The sequence below is a fragment of the Dendrobates tinctorius genome, unplaced genomic scaffold (assembly GCF_039654945.1).
Source record: "Dendrobates tinctorius isolate UK_male_01 unplaced genomic scaffold, ASM3965494v1 ptg000180l, whole genome shotgun sequence".
Classification (NCBI taxonomy): Eukaryota; Metazoa; Chordata; class Amphibia; order Anura; family Dendrobatidae; genus Dendrobates; species Dendrobates tinctorius.
Window position 1 is genome coordinate 1,987,292 of NW_027361847.1, and position 20,585 is coordinate 2,007,876.

General features: G+C 48.6%; 1 protein-coding gene across 1 annotated transcript in view; it reads left to right on the top strand.

Annotated features, from left to right (window-relative positions):
• The window catches only part of LOC141054881 (uncharacterized), a 165,265-nt gene that overhangs the window by 115,771 nt on the left and 28,909 nt on the right, over positions 1–20,585 (top strand). Inside the window, 5 exon segments of the mRNA XM_073551765.1 lie at positions 1,594–1,691; positions 3,322–3,400; positions 3,507–3,604; positions 3,727–3,844; positions 14,946–15,785. Of these exon segments, the coding sequence (XP_073407866.1) occupies positions 1,594–1,691; positions 3,322–3,400; positions 3,507–3,604; positions 3,727–3,844; positions 14,946–15,785 (1,233 nt within the window).

The window sequence follows — 20,585 nt, forward strand, 5'->3', positions numbered from 1 at the left end:
TAAACTTGACGTGACAATGACAAATATGTTTATTTATACTTTTTTTTGTTCTCATTTTTGGAGACAAAGCAAAACTAATGAGGATTACACCTGAGATCCTTTTCATACCGAGCTTTATAGTAAAACCTTGGTGGCAGAGACAGGGGTGTTCTGGAGGCCACAGGCGGTCATAGCCGGCTCTAATGCTGAGCTGGCTGTCAGTCAGTGCCGGCGGCGTGGTAACAGCCGCCGCTCTCTGTACACTGACTGGTGACTGCAGCTGCTCCGGCCGAAACGCCGTGACCGGAAGTCGAAAGCTGCCGAGTGTGACTAAAGTTCATTTCCTCCTGGCAGCGGGGCTCTCAGAGCTGACACCGGGCAGGTTCAATATGTTATTAATCTGCAGGTTAACCCAATGTCTGCAGGTTATAAGCATTGTTTTACATGACAGGTCCCCTTTAAATGGCACTTTCAGGCTGTCAGAGGCAGTGAACTGGTTAAACAGTAGGAATCAGAGTTTGAGCCACAGATCTGCTCATGGTATGCTCCATGATTGAACACTAGATATCAGGAAAGGGTTAATGAGCCTTATCACATGATGTCAGAATGCACGGGACACGGGACTGGGGTCCTAGCCTCAAAGGCTTAATGACCACAAAATGTCAGGGGGTCCGCTCTTCCTCTTCATGGGGTCTGATCAGAACAATGTAAGTGGGATGGTGACGCAGGTGTTGGCCCTGCAGGGACATCGGGCCACACAATGATGGTAATAATCAGTGTAAGTCTCCAGTAAAGGGTTGTTCGTTCAGTAGAATATGTATTATGGGGCTTTTCTGTGGAATCTGACCAGACAATCTCTCCTTGGCTCCCCGTGTCCCTCAGTCAGCGCCCATGACCCCGGTGCCTGCTCTCTAGTGTCCTCCTATATTACACATTGATAGGCACTAACCGCTGTGTACTGGGTGCTCCCGACAACACCGTCATCCTGTGAACTTGCTGACTATTTTTGTGTTTATATCAACGCGGATGTTGGGATTTATCTCTCTTTAAAAAAGAATAAAACACAGTAACTCGTCTTTTAATAGGAGCACAGCAGTTTCTCTCCTCTTAGAGTGATACCAGAGGATCCTGTCCAGGAGGGAGGCCGTGTCCTCATGGTGACATCATGAGCTCTCAAAAAACAATCCCTGGTAAATGGTAACCGTCCTTCCCCCAGTCTCTATAACGGTGAATTAGGAGAGAAGAAACCTCTGGATAGAAATGTGGAGCTTTCTCCAGCTTCTCTGTGGTTCCATCCCTGGTGGAGGGAAACTTGGAGAAGTTGTGTTTCTTAGTGCAGCTCCTCCATCTGACTGACGAGGATCTTCTCTGTCCCTCTCCTCAGGGTCCTCATCCTCCGAGTGCAGAGCAGAGAGTATTAGGCTTTGGTCTCGCTGATTATCACTTCATACTTGGGGCCCACAATGTGCTGGGACCTCGGTACCGGTGGTGAGGACCACAACAATGTAATTTAGTCCCTGATACATAAACCTAGAATCACTGGTTCTGAGAGACGTGTCTCATATATAGACAGATACACGGCAGGTCATGTATTCAGTCTGTGTGTCTCCACAGATGCATCCAGGAGGAGAAATCCACCAGAGAGATGTCCCCGTCCTCTGTATCCCCAGGACTGTCCAGAGGAGAATCACAACATCCCGGAGGATCATCAGGTAGATGACACTGAAGCCCCCACAACATCTGACTGTAATGACACAGGGCTGGTGTCACAGGGGATTATGCATAGGGGGCACTGCAGGGTTAACAGGGATGCAGAGTGGACAGCAGTGCACTCACACCACTACCAGCGGGGAGAGCGGAAGCCTGAAACAAGCTGGGTGCGTGAAGCACGGAGAGCCAAGGGGGGCGGAGCTAACCACCTGCTGGTAGGACGGGAGCGTGGGATCCGAACCACGAGACGATAGCGTAGTCGGAGGTGAGCCGAGGGGTGGAAACCAGACAGGAGAGTAGTCAGGGGTGAGCTGAGGGCTCAAGGCTATGTGCGCGAAGCATGGAGAGCCGAGGGAGACGGAGCTAACAAACCGACGGGAGTGCGGGATCCGAAGCACGAGACCATAGCGTAGTCAGAGGTGAGCCGAGGGTCGGAAGCCAGACGGGAGGGTGTGAATAATAATAATAATAAATTTTATTTTTATAGCGCCGACATATTCCGCAGCACTTTACATTTCAGAGGGGATTTGTACAGACAATAGACATTACAGCATAACAATAATCACATACAGTAGATTATAACAAATACCAAGAGGAGTGAGGGCCCTGCTCGCAAGCTTACACTCTATGAGGAAAGAGGGAGACACGAAAGGTGGGTGGTAACAGTTGCTCTGATTGTATGGACCAGCCATAATGTTAAGTGTGTAACAGTACAGACACAGAGGGCTAATGGATGCATAAAGCATGTGTGAACCAAAGGGCTAGACGGGAGAGTAGTCAGGGGTGAGCCAAGGGGTCAAGGAACCAGGAAAGACGGAACAGTACAGAAGCGTAAGACAAGCAATAGTCAGGGGACAAACCGCGTCATACACAGCAGAGCTCAGTCAAACAGAGGCACAACGATTACAGATAACCTGGGTCAGCTCCTCTAGCCGAGTAAACAGAAGTACCACCGATACTGGACCCAGAAAACACCAGAATTAAATAGGAGCCCCAGAACCAAAGAGAGGTGAACTAAATTAACCCTGACCTGTGTTATGGATCTGCAACACAGGACTAGGGTAGAAGATGGAAAACTGACCCTGCACTATGACTAGGCTGATACCCTACGATGGAGTAGGTGACCCATTCCTTGCGAATTGACCCACCGACGATTCTAGGTTAATCTCAAGCGAAGACCTATAGATAGGGGGAGGGGGGTCCCTGAAAGATCTAAGGACTGGGTACAAAAATGGGTCACCTAATAGAAAGCATAGAGAAGGCTGCAGAAACCAACTGAAAACAGAAACTAAGACTAGCAGAACCAGAGGTCCCAGCACTGCACATATTACACACACAGTAGGCAAAGCAAAGCACCAAGGCAGAACTCAAGCGGATTAACACTGTTGTCCAGCAAGGACTGGGAGGCAGGTGCTGGTTAATAAAGAGTGATGCAAACACCTGACCCAAGACAAACCCTGCAACTGAGGAAAAAGACCAGCAGCCAGAACACCACAAGAAAATAGCGGATAGTCAAAAACTAAACAGATTCTAACAACCTGACCAGGACGGAGACAGAAACACCCCATCCTGAGTCATGACACTGACCATGAAGTGATGGGACCTGAGCTCATCTTACATTTTTCTTTTTAGGGTGAAGATCTGATTGATATTAAGGTTGAGGTTATACATGGAGCACAAGAGGCGATCGCAATATGGGCCGATCAGCAGGGTGAGGAGGGGAGACTGTCATGTCTGTTCTGCGATCACCTACTACTGCTTCCATGATCTCATCATCACATGACACAATCTATTCCATCACTGTGTGTTTCCTACAGATGGATCCAGGAGGAGAAATCCACCAGATAGATGTCCCCGTCCTCTGTGTCCCCCGGACTGTCCAGAGGAGAATCACAACATCCCGGAGGATCATCAGGTAGACGGCGCAGAGCCCTGTAGAGGATCTGTATATGGAGGGACATTTCTGATCGAGGTCATAGGTGTCACAGATTTTGGTGGTTTCTTGTATTGTGCTGATTGTTATATCTGATATATCAGGAGGAAGATCCAACTAAGAATAAAGTGAAGGATGAGACAGAAGAAGAAGTGATAACGAGGGGGGATCAGCCGTGTGTGAGTGGCGGGAAGGAGGAGATTACAGGAGATGTTTTCACAGGTATTTGATAATGGCCAGCGCGTGATGATGATGAGCAGAGCGTGATGATGATGATGAGCAGCATTTGATGATGATGTCTGGGGTGTGATGATGATGACCGGTGTGTGGTATCGTGTGGAGTCTCTGGAGCAGTGAAGTTTTATCTGCTGTCCACATGACAGCAGAAGTGTCTGGTGATGGCACAGCTGCTCCTGTAGAGTCTGGCGGAGCACCAATGCATAACAGGGCCGCCGTCACACCTCTTCTTAATGATTTAGAAAGCACAAATTTAGTTTTCCTTTACCTTTGTTAATATTCCTTCCATCCTTTCTGTCCATATTTTTCATCCCAAGTTGCCATATAAATGACTGAGCTTGCGATTTAGATGGAACCTCTGGCAGATGATTCCCTATAATGAGGCAGATGGAGACACTGTGGACGCCATAGAACCGGTGGTCCGTCAGTGTCCATCTTTTCAAGCGTTCATGAAAGTGCGGTCGGCCACAGTTTTGTGCATCTCTGAAAAGACAGACAACGCTGAATAAAGGCTAGACAGTAACTGTGCTGCCCCATTAGTGATTGAATTCCTTGATGATTCATCTGGATCACGTATTTTGTATATTTAGATGGAAACCCCAATGTAAGTGCTCAGCGTAGTGCGCAGGATAAATGTGAATCAAAATGTTCTGTAAAATGTTCCCAATGAAAGCTTCATCTCAATTCACAAAAAAAGCAAGTTCCCAATCAGGTCCATCATCTTTTAATGGAAATATAGAGGCTTCCACATTACTGGTAGCACAAAGGATCTGGAAAAAGCTATATGGCTCCCACCAAAAGAAATCCAGCAAAATCGGCACTCTCGAATCCAAATACCCCCTCCTCATGAGCCCCACAGTGTGCCTAAACTGCAGTTAGCGTCCATATGTTTGGCATTTCTTTTGCAAGTAGAGACCCCTTAATTTACAGGGTGGGCATCTCCTGAAACACAAGCTGGTTATAATGTATGGGCACTATAATGTACAGGCACTACAAGGTATTGGCACTACAATGTACTGGGTGCTATAATGTACGGGCAGTCTACTGGGCATAATGCACTGGGCACTACAATATATAGGCACTGCGATATTCCGGACACTACAATGTGTGGGCATTACATTATATGGTGTGACAGAGTCACTGGTAATGTAATAGAGGGGAGATAACAGGATTTTGGTTGCTTACCGTAAAATCTGTTTCTCAGAGTCTTCATTGGGGGACACAGAAACCGTGGGTGTGTGCTGCTGCCTTTAGGAGGTTGACACTATGCCATGAAAAAAATGTTAACTCCACCTCCACAGTATACACCCCTCCGACAGGCTGTAGGACAATCAGTTAGTGAAAAAGCAGTAGGAGACATTGTCATGTAAGCCAATCATATAATCATTGTAAGTAACATAATCATGGGAGGGCGCTGTGTCCCCCAATGAAGACTCTGAGAAACAGTTTTTATGGTAAGCAACCAAAATCCTGTTTTCTCTTTCATCTCATTGGGGGACACAGAAACCGTGGGATGTCCAAAAGCAGTCCCTGGGGAGGGAGAAGACAGAAACTTCCTTCAGGTCAGAGAACTCACCACTGCCGCCTGAAAAATTCTTCTGCCTAGGCTGGCGTCTGCTGAAGTATAGGTATGGACCTTATAGAACCTTGAAAAGGTATGAACGGATGACCAGATAGCTGCCTTGCACAATTGCATGGCTGCTGCCCTATGGTGTGCCGCCCAGGAGGCGCCCACCGCCCTCTTTGAGTGAGCCTTGACCCCATCAGGGGACACCCTGTTCTTCACCCGGTAGGCTTCCAGAATTGCAATTCTGATCCAGCAGGCGATTGTCGCCTCACCCCATTGGGAATGACAAAGAGTGAGTCTGTTTCCCTGAAAGGAGCAGTCCTAGCCAGGTAGACCCTTATTGCCCTGACCAGGTCCAGCTTATTGAAAGAACGCTCCAGAGGATGAGTTGGTGGGGGGGGGGGGCAAAATGACGGAAAGATTATATTCTCGCTCAGGTGGAAGGCAGATACCACCTTGGGAAGGATGGAAGGGGGGGGTGGCGCAAAACAACCTTGTCTTGGTGCATAATTAAAAATGGAAGGCGACAGGACAGGGCCGCCAACTCTGAAATCCGCCTAATAAAGGTGATGGCTACGAGAAATACCACCTTCCAGGACACAAACGATATGGGAGCTTCCCGGAGGGGCTCCAAGGGTGAATCTGTCAAGGCTTCCAAGACCAGGTTAAGATCCCATGGATCCGCTAGGGACTAGGGATCTGTAAGGAGGAGCTGTATGTGCCACCCTTTGAAGAAAGGTCTTAACCTGCAGGCTAGAGGCCAAATTCCATTGGAAAAGAATAGAGACAGCAGATACTTGGCCTTTCAGGGAACTTAGGGCAAGACCGGCATCTAATCCTGCCTGGAGGAAGGTTAGGACAGATGGTAGTTAACAGGTTATAGGTGAGATGTGATTAGACTCACACCAGCAAAAATAAGCCTTCCAGACTTTATAATAGACCCTGAAGAAAATGGCTTCTTAGCCTGGATCATTGTATTAATGACTCGGTCCGAAAAACCCCCCACTGCTCTCAGTATTATGGTTTCAATGGCCAAGCCATCAAATTGAGCAACCAAGAATTCGGGTGGTAAAACAGTCCCTGTGCCAGGAGCGCTGGTCTGTCGGGGGGGTCTCCATCTTGCAAGAAGATTGATAATTTCTGCAAACCAGGCCCTCCTGGGCCAGTACGGGGCGATCAATATGACTGGCCTGATCCTCTTTAGCAACCTGGGTAGGAGAGGAAGGGGAGGGAACAGGTAAGGGAGTCTGAACTGTGACCAGGGAATAACCAGCACGTCGACCCCTATTGCCAGAGGATCGCGGCACCTGGAGAAAAACTATTGGACCTTTCTATTCTGTCGAGATGCCAGAAGGTCCACATCCGGAGTTCTCCATACCCGGCAGATTTGATGGAACACGTCCTGATGTAAGGACTATTCTCCTGCTGCGAGCCCCTCCCGACTGAGGAAGTCGGTGCCCGTGTTGTCTGTGCCGGGGATGTAAACTGCTGATATTGCCGGAAACGCGGCTTCCGCCCGGCCGATGATTCTGGATACCTCGGCTGATGCCCGGGGACTCCTGGTTCCCCCCTGGTGATTTATGTATGCCACCGCTGTGGCACTGACCGTCTGAATCCGGACTGACTGATCCTTGAGGCATCCTTCCCAATGTAGAAGTGCTGAAAAGACCACCCTTGGTTCTAGAATGTTGATCGACAGGGAAGATTCTCGCCTCGACCATCGCCCCTGGACCGCTAGGTGACTGAATACTGCACCCCAGCCCAGGAGACTGGCATCCGTAGTTATCACCTGCCAGTGGACAGGGGGAAAGGACCCTCCCAGATAAACAAGGGGGGAGGTCAGTCACCACTTGAGGGACTGCTTGGCCTGACTGGAAGGGGAGATCCAGTGAAGAGATGGCCCTGTACCACTGAAGGAGGGTGTCCTTCTGAAGTATCCTGGAACGGAACAGGGCAAAGGGCATCGCCTCTGAAGCTGCCACCATCCTCCCCAGGACCCTCATGGCAGCGTGAAAAGATAGGAGTCGGGATTCTAGCAGAGAGGAGATTCCCTACCGGAGAGTAATCTACTTCCTTTTGGGAAGAAAGACCTTCGAGCGGCGGGTGTCGATTAGCATCCATAAGAACTCTAGGTGTTGTGTTGGCATAAGGCGGTATTTTTTCCCTGTTGGAAGAGCCAACCAAACCGGGACAGCATGATTAGAACCGCAGATAGGTTTTCCTGAGCCTGATCGAAGGAGGGTGCTTTGATGAGAATATCGTCGAGATATGGGACTAATACTATACCTCTGACCCTTAATATACTGTAGCTACCATTACTGCCATAATCTTCGTAGAAATTTTGGGGGCTGTTGCCAGCCCAAATGGTAGGGCTGAAAACTGGGAATGCTGCAGCTGGACAGCGAAGCACAAAAATCTTTGCTGTCCCTGAAAAATGGGGCCGTGCAGGTAGGCGTCCCGAATGTCTATGGAGCATAGGAATTCCTGATCCTCCATAGAGGCAATCACCGGCTGGATCGACTCCATCCTGAAGTGGCGTAGGCGGACCCATTTGACCTCTTGAGGTCTAGTATGGGACGAACCGAGCCATCCTTTTTTGGTATTGCAAACAGGTTTGAGTAAAAGCTTGTAGAACGCTCCTGCTCGGGAGCAGGCATGATTACTCCTGTGCTGAGGAGAGAGTCGATTGCCGCACCAAAACCTGAGGCCATGGCAGCGTCTCTTGGTGGTTGGGATAGAAAAAAACGGTGTCGCAGAAGCGCGTTGAAGTCTATCTTGCATCCTGTAGATACCACCTCCCTTACCCAGGTATCCTCTACTGAACTCTGCCAGACATCTCTGCAGAAGTGAAGGCGGCCCCCTAGTCTGGGAGAGGGACTGGGAAGGGAGCTGTAATCCCTTCAGGCTGAAGAGGATCTGCCTGGCCCTGACCTGGTAGCTCTGTTGTGGGAACTGCAAGGTGCCATGATGGGAAGGCCTGAAAGGACACCTTCTCCCTGTCCTTGGGCGCCTGCGACCTCTGTGGGCCCTGAGCATAAGCGTCTGCCGCTGTGGGCCCGACGAAAGGGACAAAAGGATTGGGTCTTTCGTTTGAAAACCTATTGACGAGACCTGGCCTGAGGGAGAAGGAAGCTTATGCCCCCAGTTGCATCTTTAATGATTTGATCTAACATTGGACCAAGGAGTCGCGAATCCTGAAAAGGCAGATTGGTCAGGGATCTCTTTGAGGACAAATCAGCCTGCCAGGCTGATGCTGGATGCTTGGGCTGCGCAGGATGCGGCGTCTAAGGCTGCTGATACCATACACTTCCTGATCAGAGATTTGGTCTGCGAACTCCGTTAGTTCTGCTGGTGGGGCCACGGCCAATATGTCCTGTCTAAGCTGTTTGACCCATTCTGAAACAGACTCATCTACCCAAGCTGAGGCGGAGGCCGGACACAATATAGCAGCTGCTGCCTCTAAAGGTGGATCTTGCCAGGGATTCTATCCTCCTATCATTGGGATACTCCAGGGGTGCCCCACTGGCGAGTGGAAGGACTGTTTTGGTAGAGAGTCTGGACACTGGTGGATCCACCGAAGGGGAGGCGGTCCAGTTGGCAGTGAGATCTGGATATGAGATCCCAAAATGGCTTCCCCTCTGAAACTGCCTGGTTGGGTTTTTCCTTTCCCTGGCCAACACCTCCTCAAAATCCCTGTGGGAGGCGAAGACCCTGGAGGGGGACCTATGCCGTTTAAATGAGAGAGCCTGATCATCAGGCTTCAATGTGGCGTCCTTAATGTTAAGGTCTTATTGACTGCAGCAATAAGGTCCTGGACCATATCCTTGATGCCCTGGGACTGTTCCAACCCGTACTCAGAACCCTCCTCCGAGCGGGTCTCTAAAACTGCCTCCTGATTCTGGGCAGACAGCCAGAGAAACTCTGGCGGTGAGATGGAGTAAGAAGGGGACCTGGGTTGGTGGTCCTGTCTCAACCTTTTACGGCCTCTAGAAGGTCTAAAAAGTGACTCCTTCGATGCACCTGTGTCCACTGGAGTCTGAAGTGGCACCGTTACCAGGTTCTGTGATACCTTGGTAAGGTTAGCCACTGATTTAACCTAAGGAAGAGGCCCATCCCGGACACTCACTGTCTCCCGCGGCAACGGCTGACCCCTGGGCGGCAGGCAGGATGGCCTCATCCAGCTCCTGGGTAATGCGGGAGTTCTGGCAGGAAAGGTGGGGGAGGGCTGCACCTGCTCTCTAGCATAGGAAATACAGTGAGTCTGCTGCGCTCTGAGCAGAGTGGGGAGGACTGACCCGAAGGAAGCTTGTTATTGCATGAGGTACGTACAAAATGTTTAACGATGGTAGCTGGAGAGGATGAGGAGGAAGCGGGACTGCTCTCCTTTGGGTATACTGATAGGCCCTTCTAACTGGCTGACCATCGGGGGTAAAAAGTGGAGTGAGGGAGCAACAACTGTAGTGCAGTACTCACATCCCACGTCCTGTGTCCCCACCGCAGCTGCTGCCCGAAGGCAGAGGAGAGAGAGGTGAACAGCCCTGCCGCCCCCGCCCGGAGCCGGAGGCCAGGTCCCAGCCCCGCACTCCCTGGAGCACCAAGATGGCGCTGGTCCCGGAATAGGACCCCGGAGGGCTGGACCTACCTTGGAAGCCGGGATCTGGACTCTGAAGCCGGTGGGGAGCCGCTGGAGCCCAGGAGCATAACGCCGCCGCGGGAGGAAGGATTGGAGACACCCCGCAATCTGCATTCCTGCAGTGCTTGGAAGCAGGTACAGGCTCTTGACATAAGTTAGAGCCATGGGCTGTATGCAAGGAAAAGAGCTTCTCTCTCTTTTTTTTTTTTTTCAATAAAAAAATGCTGCAGCCTCTTACCTCCAGCTCCCCCGTGACAGGGAGCAGTTACCTGACGAAAAGATTGCTGTCCCAAATCTTTTCTGTAGGGCATCTCACTCAATCATCAGGCTCTGGAGGGCGAGTGATGGGAGACGAAGGTCAGGACCAGGTACGATCACCTGAGCACGAGTCCGTGTTAGGGGCTAGGGTCCTGCCAATGGGATCTATGAGGATATGGGGTGGCAGTACACCCCAAACTCATGATCCCGGTGTGGGAATACAGATGTAGCCGATCTACATTACTCTGTATCCCTCCATGGTTACCTGAAAAGGAACGACGCACATTGAGGTAGGCATGGGTCTGCGAGAGACCCCTGTCCATCTCCTATCTGACACTAAGCAAAACTGATTGTCCTACAGCCGGTCGGAAGGGTGTATACTGCGGAGGCGGAGTTAACATTTTTTCATGGCATAGTGTCAGCCTCCTAGAGGCAGCAGCACACACCCACGGTTACTGTGTCCCCCAATGAGACGAAAAAGAAATGTTTCACTACACCTAATGGCGTCAGTGATATAAAATCCAGAGTTGTATTTCCTCCAGCACAGTAAGTGTTGCCAGAGTTAAGCTGTTGGCTTGTTTTTAGGGGAACATTCATAGAGTGGGTGGGAGAATGTCCCCGCCTATCTCCCCCTACAGAGCTAGCACCACTGTGTGCTGACAGGACCTTGGTGAGGTCACAGTCATATGATCAGTCGCGTGGTGGAGGCGTCACATGTCTGGGATTAAATAATGGCTGAAGTGAAAAACTCTCAGTGTTCAGTGTGTTTGCCTGGAGAAGGAGCACTGCACGAGAGTGCTGCATGGACTACAGAACCTGAACCGTGGTTGTTCTGTTAGCCACTCACGGAAGGACTGTGTTTGTTCTGCCGCCATTTTGTTTTGTTTTCCTGTTTTGCCCAGAGGGCTGTATTTTCTTTACCACACCTGAGTTTATGCTGCCTACAATAAACCCAAGGAAGTTCTTAAAGCCGCAGTGTACCCGTGTCTACCTGCGTGTGCAGCCATGTGAGCCGATCTACCACAATGGGCACTACAATGTACCGGACACTACAATGACTGGCACTGCAATGTACTGGGCACTGCAATGTACTGGGCACTATAATTTATGGGCACTACTATGTACTGGGCACTACAATGTACAGGCACTACAATGGCATATTTGTATTTTCACTTATCAATATCCACACTGCTTGTTTGTAGAGAACACCCATGGAGTCAAATACATCAGTGAACCTGTGAATAAATTCCTAGAGGGGTGTAATTTCAAAAATAGGGTTTCTTGTGGGGGATTCTGCTTTTCTAACACTTAGGAGTTCTGTATATGGAGTCCTCAAATTATTCTACGAAAATTTGTTCCCCAAGAGTCAAATAGCGCTCCGAAGTCTCGCCGTGCGGATACGCAGTACTGCACAGCATCATATGTCGTATTTCCACGTCCAGCAGAAATTGTGTAACAAATTATGAAGTCATTTTTACCCATTTCACCTTGTGAAAGAGTGAAATCTGGGGCTAAGACAACTTTGTAGTGGTAAAAATGTAATTTTTTTTCCCTCACAGTTCAATGGTATAGCATTTTGTGAAACCATACCTCAAGACATATTCCTTGAGGGGTCTAGTATCCAAAATAGGGTCAGTTGTGGGGGGTTTCCACTGCTTAGACACAGTAGAGGCTCTGCAAAAGGCGACGTGGCATCCTCTATCTATGTCATCTGATTTTGCTCCAAAATTCAAATGGTTCTCCTTCTCTTCCGAGCTCTGCCATGCACCCATGCAGCAGTATTCCCAAACATATGGGGTACGCAGGTGAAATTGCACAACAAATTGTATGGTGCATTTTATGCTTTTTCTTTTGTGAAAATTAAAAATTTGGAGCTAAAGCAACATTTTTGTGGTGGTAGAATTAAAATGTATTTTTTCCTTCCACATTCCATTAATTCCTGTGAAGCAGCGGAAGGGTTATTAAACTTCTTGAATGTGGATTTGAGCACCTTGAGGGGTGCAGTTTTTCGACTGGTGTCAATTTTGGTGTTTTCTGTCACATAAGCCCCTCAAAGTCACTTCAAACGTGAAGTGGTCTCTAAATAAAGTTTTGTAACTTTTGTTGGGGAAAAAAGAGAAATTGCTGATAAATTTCCTAACCAAAAAATATGTTTCAAAAATGATTCTGATGTATAGTAGACATGTGGGAGATGTTATTTATTAACTATTTTTGGTTATTTACCTATATACTCGTGTATAAGCTGAGCTTTTCAGCACATTTTTAGGGCTGAAATCACCCCCCTCGGCTTATACATGAGTCATTGTTCCAGAAATACAGCAGGGGAGGGGGAGTGGCGGAGCAGCGGGTCACAGAGGCAGAAGACGGCAGCCAAATCCTGTGCCCGCTGCTAAGGAGAAGTGAATATTCACTGCGCTGGCAGTAAATAATAATTTCTCTAATATCGTGCACAGTTACAGTCACAGCGGCCGTCTTTTAGCACACATCCTACTTACCTTCCTGCGCGCCCTCGCTGCATCTCGTTCGTTCCGGCACCAGTTGCTCTTCCAGCCGAGCAATCACGTTGCTCCACTCATTAAGGTAATTAATATTCATGCCTCTCCACTCCCATAGGCGTGGAGTGAATATTCTTTACCTTAATGAGTGGGCCACGTGATCGCTCGGCAGAAAGAGCTGCTGGCGCCAGAACGAGATGCGGCGAGGACGCGCAGGAAGGTAAGTAGGATGTGTTTTTGTTTTCTTTCTAATAGGAACCATGTATTCAAGGATAGGGGATAATGAGCCATGTATTCAAGGACAGGGATGGGGGAGCCATGCATACCAAGACAGGGATAATGAGAAAATGCATACCCGGCTTACACTCGAGTCAATATGTTTACCCATTTTTTTGAGGCAAAATTAGGTGCCTCGGCTTATACTCTGGTCGACTTATACGGTAACTATGTTGTTTAATCCTTTAACGACCAGAGGTATGTTTGATTTGCGTTTCTGTTTTTCGCTCCCCTTCTTCCCAGATCCATAATGTTTTTATTTTTAAGTCAAAATGGCCATGTGAGGGCTTGCTTTTTGTGGGACGAGTTGTACTTTTGAACACCACCATTGGTTTTAACATATCAAATACTGGAAAACGGGAAAAAAAATCAGAGTGCGGTGAAATTGCAAAAAAGTGCAATTCCACAGTTGTTTTATTTTTTTAAGCCATGTTCACTAAATGCTAAAACTGCCCTGCCATTATGATTCTCCAGGTCATTACGAGATCATAGACACCAAACATGTCTAGGTTCTTTTTTATTTAAGTGGTGAAAAAAAAAATCCAAACTTTGTTGAGAAAAAAAAAAAAAGCGCCATTTTCCGAGACCTGTAGCGTCTCAATTTTTTGTAATCTGGGGCTGGGTGGGGGCTTATTTTTTGTGTGCTGAGCTGAAGTTTTTATTGATACCATTATGGTGTAGCTGCGAACTTTTGATCGCCCATTATTGCATTTTATTGCAATGTAGCGGCGATCAAGAAAACATAATTCTGATGTTTTTAGTTTTTTTTCCTGTTACGACGTTTAGCGATTGGGTTAATTCTTTTTTATATTGATAGATTGGGCTATTTTGAACTCAGCAACACCAAATATGTGTATATTTGTTTTTTTATTGTTTTATTTTGAATGGGGTGAAAGGGGGTGATTTGAACTTTTTTATTTTTTAAATACTTTAAAAAAAATTTTTTTTTTACCTTTTGCATGCTTTAGTAGTCTCCAAGCTGCACTTCTTTGATTGACTCTGCTACATACAGGTGATGATCAGATCACAGTTCGGTTATGGCAACCATAGGGGTCTGCTGGAGACCTCTGCTTGTCCTGCCAATCCATCGGTGACCCGCGATAATGTGACGGGGTAACTGATGGGCAGGATTTCTGGCGCACTTCCGGAAAGCGCAAGTTAAATGCCAATGTCAGAGATTAACTAGTTAACAGCCGCTGGTGGATCACGATTCCACCTGCGGCTGTTAGAGGCACATGTCAGCGGCTTAAAAGAGCTGACATATGCTGGAAAGATTCGGTCATGGGCATATTATTATGCCCAACATTGGAAATGGGTTAAGGGGATTAAAAATTTAAAATTTGTAAACTCCAAAATACTCGTTATTTTTGAAAATATCAAAAATTTTACAGAAAATTAACTCAAAAAATGACAACCAAAATTTACAACAAACTTGAAGTACAGTATGTCACTAAAACACTATCTCAGAATCAGTGGAATGTGTGGAGTCTCCAGCGTTATTACCATATAAAGTGACAGGGGTCAGAAGGAGGCTCGGTCATTAACGTACATAACTTACAAAGTGGCTTGGTCCTAAGGAGTTAATGTGCCTTCAGAGCTATTGCAGTCTTCTAAGGTTTCCTATGATGCCCTGGGGCATACTGGGGACATGATTATGGTGCCTGGCTTGTGCCAGTGTCACCAGTTTCTAAGTGTTTATTCACTTTACCTGTTATTGTTATGGCATGTCGTTGTCTTCCTTATTACTGATACTTTCACTGACGAGGGTCTTCATTGTGCGCTCCATAAAATATATTTAGAAATCCCTTTAGTGTAGTTAGAAAAAATTCACATCCAGTCTGTCTTTCTTCCTTATAGGAAATCCTTGTGAGAATAACGGTTTGTCAATAAACTGTAAGAATGAAGATATCGGGAAGCAGTCTAATGGAGAAAACCTCATTACCCTTCATGGAGCTCCTGGACTTCACATCCCTTCACTTTCTTATAATCCTCCTAATCATGAGGAACCCTCTCCTGAGCAATCTCACATTGTTACCACAATTCCAGGTGACAACGTGGATACAAGATTTCAGTGTGACAAGCAACTTACTAGACGTTCAGATTTTTTAACACAAGGAAAACACAAAGGAGAGAAGCCATACTCCTGTTCAGAATGTGGGAAATGCTTTACAACTAAAACCAAATTTGTTACACATGAGAGAATTCATACAGGAGAAAAGCCATTTTCATGTTCGGAATGTGGGAAGTCTTTCACAGAAAAAGGGAATCTTAATAAACATCAGAGAATTCATACAGGTGAGACTCCATATTCATGTTCAGAATGTGGGAAATCCTACACAGATAAAGGGAGTCTTATTAGACATCAGAGAAGTCACACAGGAGAAAGGCCAGTTTCATGTTTGGAATGTGGGAAGGCCTTCACAGATAAAGTGAATTTCATTAGACATCAGAGAATTCATACAGGAGAGAAGCCATTTTCATGTTTGGAATGTGGGAAGGCCTTCACAATTAAAGGGAATCTTACTATACATCAGAGAATTCACACAGGAGAGAAGCCATATTCATGTTCAGAATGTGGAAAGTCCTTCTTAGATAAACGGAGTCTTATTACACATCAGAGAATTCACACAGGAGAGAAGCCGTATTCATGTTCAGAATGTGGGAAATATTTTAGAAATAAATCAAATCTTGTAAAACATGAGAGAAGACATGCTGGGAAAAAACTATAATTATGTTCTGTGTTTTATAAATTTTAATAAACATTGCTCAGTATAAATGAGTACACCCCCTTTGATAAGATTTAATTAATATCTCACTGAACTTCAGAACCATTTTGCCAACACTAAGTTTCATAGAACATTTTGTTGGGGGGAATATAATGGAGCGGAGCTGTGTGTGGGTAATATTATGGATAGGAGCTGTTTGTGTGTTGGGGGGTGTGACGAACAGCCCACCGCCGTTCGTCCACTTACGGGCGACACTAACGGGAGTCCCGCTGCCACCAAAACGCGACGGACAGCGGACCCTGTGTCACCACTATGTCACAGTCCCACCACTGACACGGGTGTATCAGCGGACGGAGGGGCGTGACACAATGCCGGCACACGGCTATCACAGGCGCAGTGGGGCTTATCTTAGTTATCCCAACACTGGCACCATGTGACCAAAAATATCCAGCAAGCTAATCTCGCTCTACAATTTGCCGCAGGGGGAGTTTAATTTGGATGCCCCACCACTGCTATCAATCTTCCAAGTACTGCGGGGATTTATGTATATCCCACTTTCTCAGTTCCACCTTGGAACTCGCAGCTCTCCGGCGCCCCCCTTACCCTCAGGTCAGTCAGGGAACTGCACCTAGGATAATTGGTCGCCGGACGGGCTGCCTGTTGTGAACCGGCAATTAGGCTTCTGCAGTAAGGGAATTATCAATGCTGTGGCTGAAGCCCCTTACTCAGCAATATAAGACCCTTCTAGACTGCCAGCAAGCCGTAATAGCCGTACACAACGCGCTGCCACCAGTCACGGTTACTTAATTCACAGTGTTAAATTAAGAGGGTCCGTGGCAAACCCCTTGAATTAGTAGCGATTATCTATCAAAGGCGTATAGTTCGATTCTTAGAGCATGGAGACAGATCTAAATAATTTCATTTATTTTCCGAAAGAGGACAGTGATTACAGATAAAAGTTGCTATAAAATTGAGACATAAAATATGTACAGTACAGGTATAAAATAAAAGTGGAGAAAACAAAGAGATTACACTCACAGTTCCATATTGTTCCTTAGGCAGACCATGCGGCTAAGGTGGGTGGAGGCGGAGCTGCACTTCTCCGCTCATTGGGGTCCTTCTAGCACGACGACTTGAGCTGTTCTGAGCTGGTTTGCCCAGGAAATGCCTTATAGACTTTCCTATGTGACATCACAGAGAGGTGCATTCTGGGTTGATCCCACCTCTCTTATCCAAGTTATGTTTTGGCTACAAAACTTAGATTAGCTATAACTTTATGGGAGAAGCTGGTATGGACTCATCAGTGGTATCATGTTTCCCAGCGTAATGAGCCCATCAAGAAAACATCAAACATCTATGCGATATGACCGTCCATTTGGGCGCAAATCCTATCTCATGTTCTGGACAGGGTAGAACTTCGAAACATACGCGGTCGAAGCTGGGACCGCTCAGGTTACAAAAATATGATTTTCATATCTCTAGGGTATTTGGTTCTTATGGTATAGTCTCTCATAGTTTTATTCATTTCAAACAAAGAAGTTTTTCCCGCTCTGAAGAGGAGAGAAGGCAAATGGTGTGAGGAAGATGGTCTAGCTAATTAACATTCCTGCTCTTCCAGAGGAAGTGGCAGGGTTGATAAAACCTGGGGGGAAGGAATTCCTACTACTGAGAGTTTACAATGTCCTAGGATGGAGGATTTGTTAGCACATTGCAACAGAAAACATATCTTGCAGACATGGTACATCACACCTCCCCCCTTAAGAGAGCGCTAAGGAGGCATTACCTCTCGGTAATCGGCCATGCGCACCTCAGCGGGTTCGCCCCGGCGGGACAACCCATCGGCATTGCCGTTTTCACTGCCCTTCCTGTGTTTTACAGTAAAATCGTACTGTTGAAGGGCAAGGCTCCAGCGGAGCAATCTTCCATTGGTTCCCGACACGGTGTGCAACCAGCTCAGTGGGTTGTGGTCGGTTACCACCGTGAAGGCGCGCCCATACAGGTAGGGCTGCAAACGCTGCAGTGCCCACACCATGGCCAGACACTCCTTCTCGATGGTCGAGTATGCCACTTCCCTCGGCAAAAGTTTCCGGCTCAGGTACAACACGGGGTGCTCTTGGTCCCCCGAGTCGACCTGGCTAAGCACAGCACCGAGGCCAAACTCGCTGGCGTCGGTCTGTACCAGAAACGGGCGACTGCTGTCGACTGCTCTCAACACTGGAGAGTTGCACAGGGCTGCTTTCAAAGCTTGGAAAGCCGCCTCACAGTCATCTGTCCAGTTGACTGTTTGGGGTAGCCTCTGCTTGGTGAGGTCAGTCAAGGGTTTGGCAAGGGCGCTATAGTCCTGTACGAACCGCCTATAGTACCCTGCAGTGCCCAAGAAGGACTTCACCTGTTTCTTGGTCCTGGGGGTGGGCTAGGACACGATTGCGTCCACTTTTTCTGGCTCCGGACTCATGGAACCCCCGCCTACCCGGTGCCCCAGGTAGTGGACCTCGCGCATGCCTATCTGGCACTTCCCCGGCTTGATGGTCAGGCCTGCCTGGTGAAGACGCTTGAGCACCTCCTGGAGGTGCTGAAGGTGTTCCTCCCAGGTGGAACTGAAGACGGCAATATCGTCTAAGTACGCCACTGCGTACTCCTCCAGTCCCCGAAGCAGGTGGTTGACCATCCGCTGGAAAGTGGCAGGGGCATTCTTCATGCCGAAGGGCATGACCGTGGACTCGTACAGTCCAAAGGGGGTGATAAAGGCGGATTTCTCCTGCGCCTCAGGGCTCGGGAATCTGCCAGTATCCCCGACTCAAATCCATGATGGATATGTAGTTGGCGTTTGTCAACCGCTCGAGCAGATCCTCGATGCGCGGCATCGGGTGGGCATCAGAGGTTGTGATGGCGTTGAGCCCCCTGTAGTCCACGCAGAACCGGGTGGTTCGATCCTTTTTAGGCACGAGGACTACAGGTGAAGCCCACGCACCTTTTGACCGTCGAATCACTCCCAGCCTTAACATCTCATCGACCTCTTGGCGCATGACTTGTTGCACCGTTTCAGAGATCCGATAAGGTGTTCGCCGTAATGGGGCATGATTCCCGGTGTCCACCTCATGAACCGCTAACTCCGTCCTCCCAGGACGGTTGGTGAACACGGGCCGGAAGAGTTCCAGGGTGGCCATCAACTGCAACCGCTGGGACACGGTGAGCGAACCACTTATCTCCATGTCCTCAATGGACCCATTGGCCTTGGCCTGGGCCAGCATGTCCAGGAGGGAATCTTCCTCCCCATCCTCTGGCAGATTGCAGACCGGTAGGATGCAAGCTTCACGTTCGTAGTGTGCCTTCAGCATGTTGACGTGAAAGGCCTTGCGCCTACCCCGAGCATGGTCAAGCGTGACCACGTAGGTGACCGGGTTGAGCTGTTGGTGGACGACGTACGGGCCTTCCCAGGCTGCCTGAAGCTTATCTGTTGGTACAGGGACCAGCGCCCACACCTTTTGACCCACCTGGTAGGTCCGCTCCCGGGCGTTCTGGTCGTACCAGTGCTTCTGGTCAGCCTGAGCCTGCGTCATGTTGTCATGCACCAACTGCGTCAAGGTCTGCATCTTGTCATGGAAGCGCATGACATAATCCACGATGGACACTTCTGTGGGGTTTGGCTCATCTTCCCAGGATTCTCTTATCAACCCAAGGGGTCCCCGGACTCGCCTGCCATACAGGAGCTCGAAGGGGGAGAACCCGGTCGAGGCCTGCGGAACTTCTCTGTAAGCGAACAGCAGGTGTGGGAGGTACCGCTCCCAGTCGCGCCCTTGGGTCTCAACCAGTATGCGGAGCATCTGTTTGAGGGTACCGTTGAAACGTTCACACAAACCATTAGTCTGTGGGTGATACGGACTCGATACCAGCTGCGTCACCTGCATTTTCTCACAGAGAGCCTCCATTAGGCGAGACATGAATTGGGGCCCTTGATCGGTAAGCATCTCCCTGGGAAATCCTACTCTTGAAAAGATGGTCACCAGTGCGTCAGCCACCTTATCTGCCCTGGTTGAAGACAGAGCTACTGCCTCTGGGCCGGGTAGCGTAGTCTACCACGGTGAGAATGTATCGCTTTCCGGAGCTGCTGGGGACGGACAGCGGTCCTACAATGTCCACCGCGATTCTCTGGAAAGGCTCCTCTATCACCGGCAAAGGAATAAGGGGAGCCTTAAGAGCAGGCCCCGCCTTACCCACTTTTTGACAGGTGGCACAGGAGCGGCAGTAGTGTGTTACATCTGTCCCCATCTTGGGCCAATAGAAGTGTTGAGACAGCCGTGCCTTTGTTTTGCTGATCCCCAAGTGTCCAGCGAGTGGAATCTCATGGGCAATCCGCAACAACTCAGTTCTGAACTGATAGGGGACGACCAGCTGTCTTTCCCTCAACCACTCCTTTTTAGGATCTCCGGGTACTGTCTCCCGGTACAACCTTCCTCGTTCCCAGAACACCCTCTCCTTATCAGACTTGGAGGTGGGCGTCTCGGCGAGACCTCTCAATTTCTCCAGGCTGGCATCTGAGTGCAGAGCAGCCTGGAACTCCATGCTGGAGGCTGCCAGAAGTGACGTCAGGGTCCCCTCTTTACTGGGACCCTCTGGAACCGGCTCTGGGTTCACCTCTGGTTCAGTCTCTCCTGTAGCAGCAGAGGGTCCAGAAGACAGTGCGTTACCTGCGATCTGGGCACTCTGACTGCGTGTGACAGCTGCTATGTATGCTGTCTCCCTGGGGATTTCTGCAGACCCACCAGCTGGT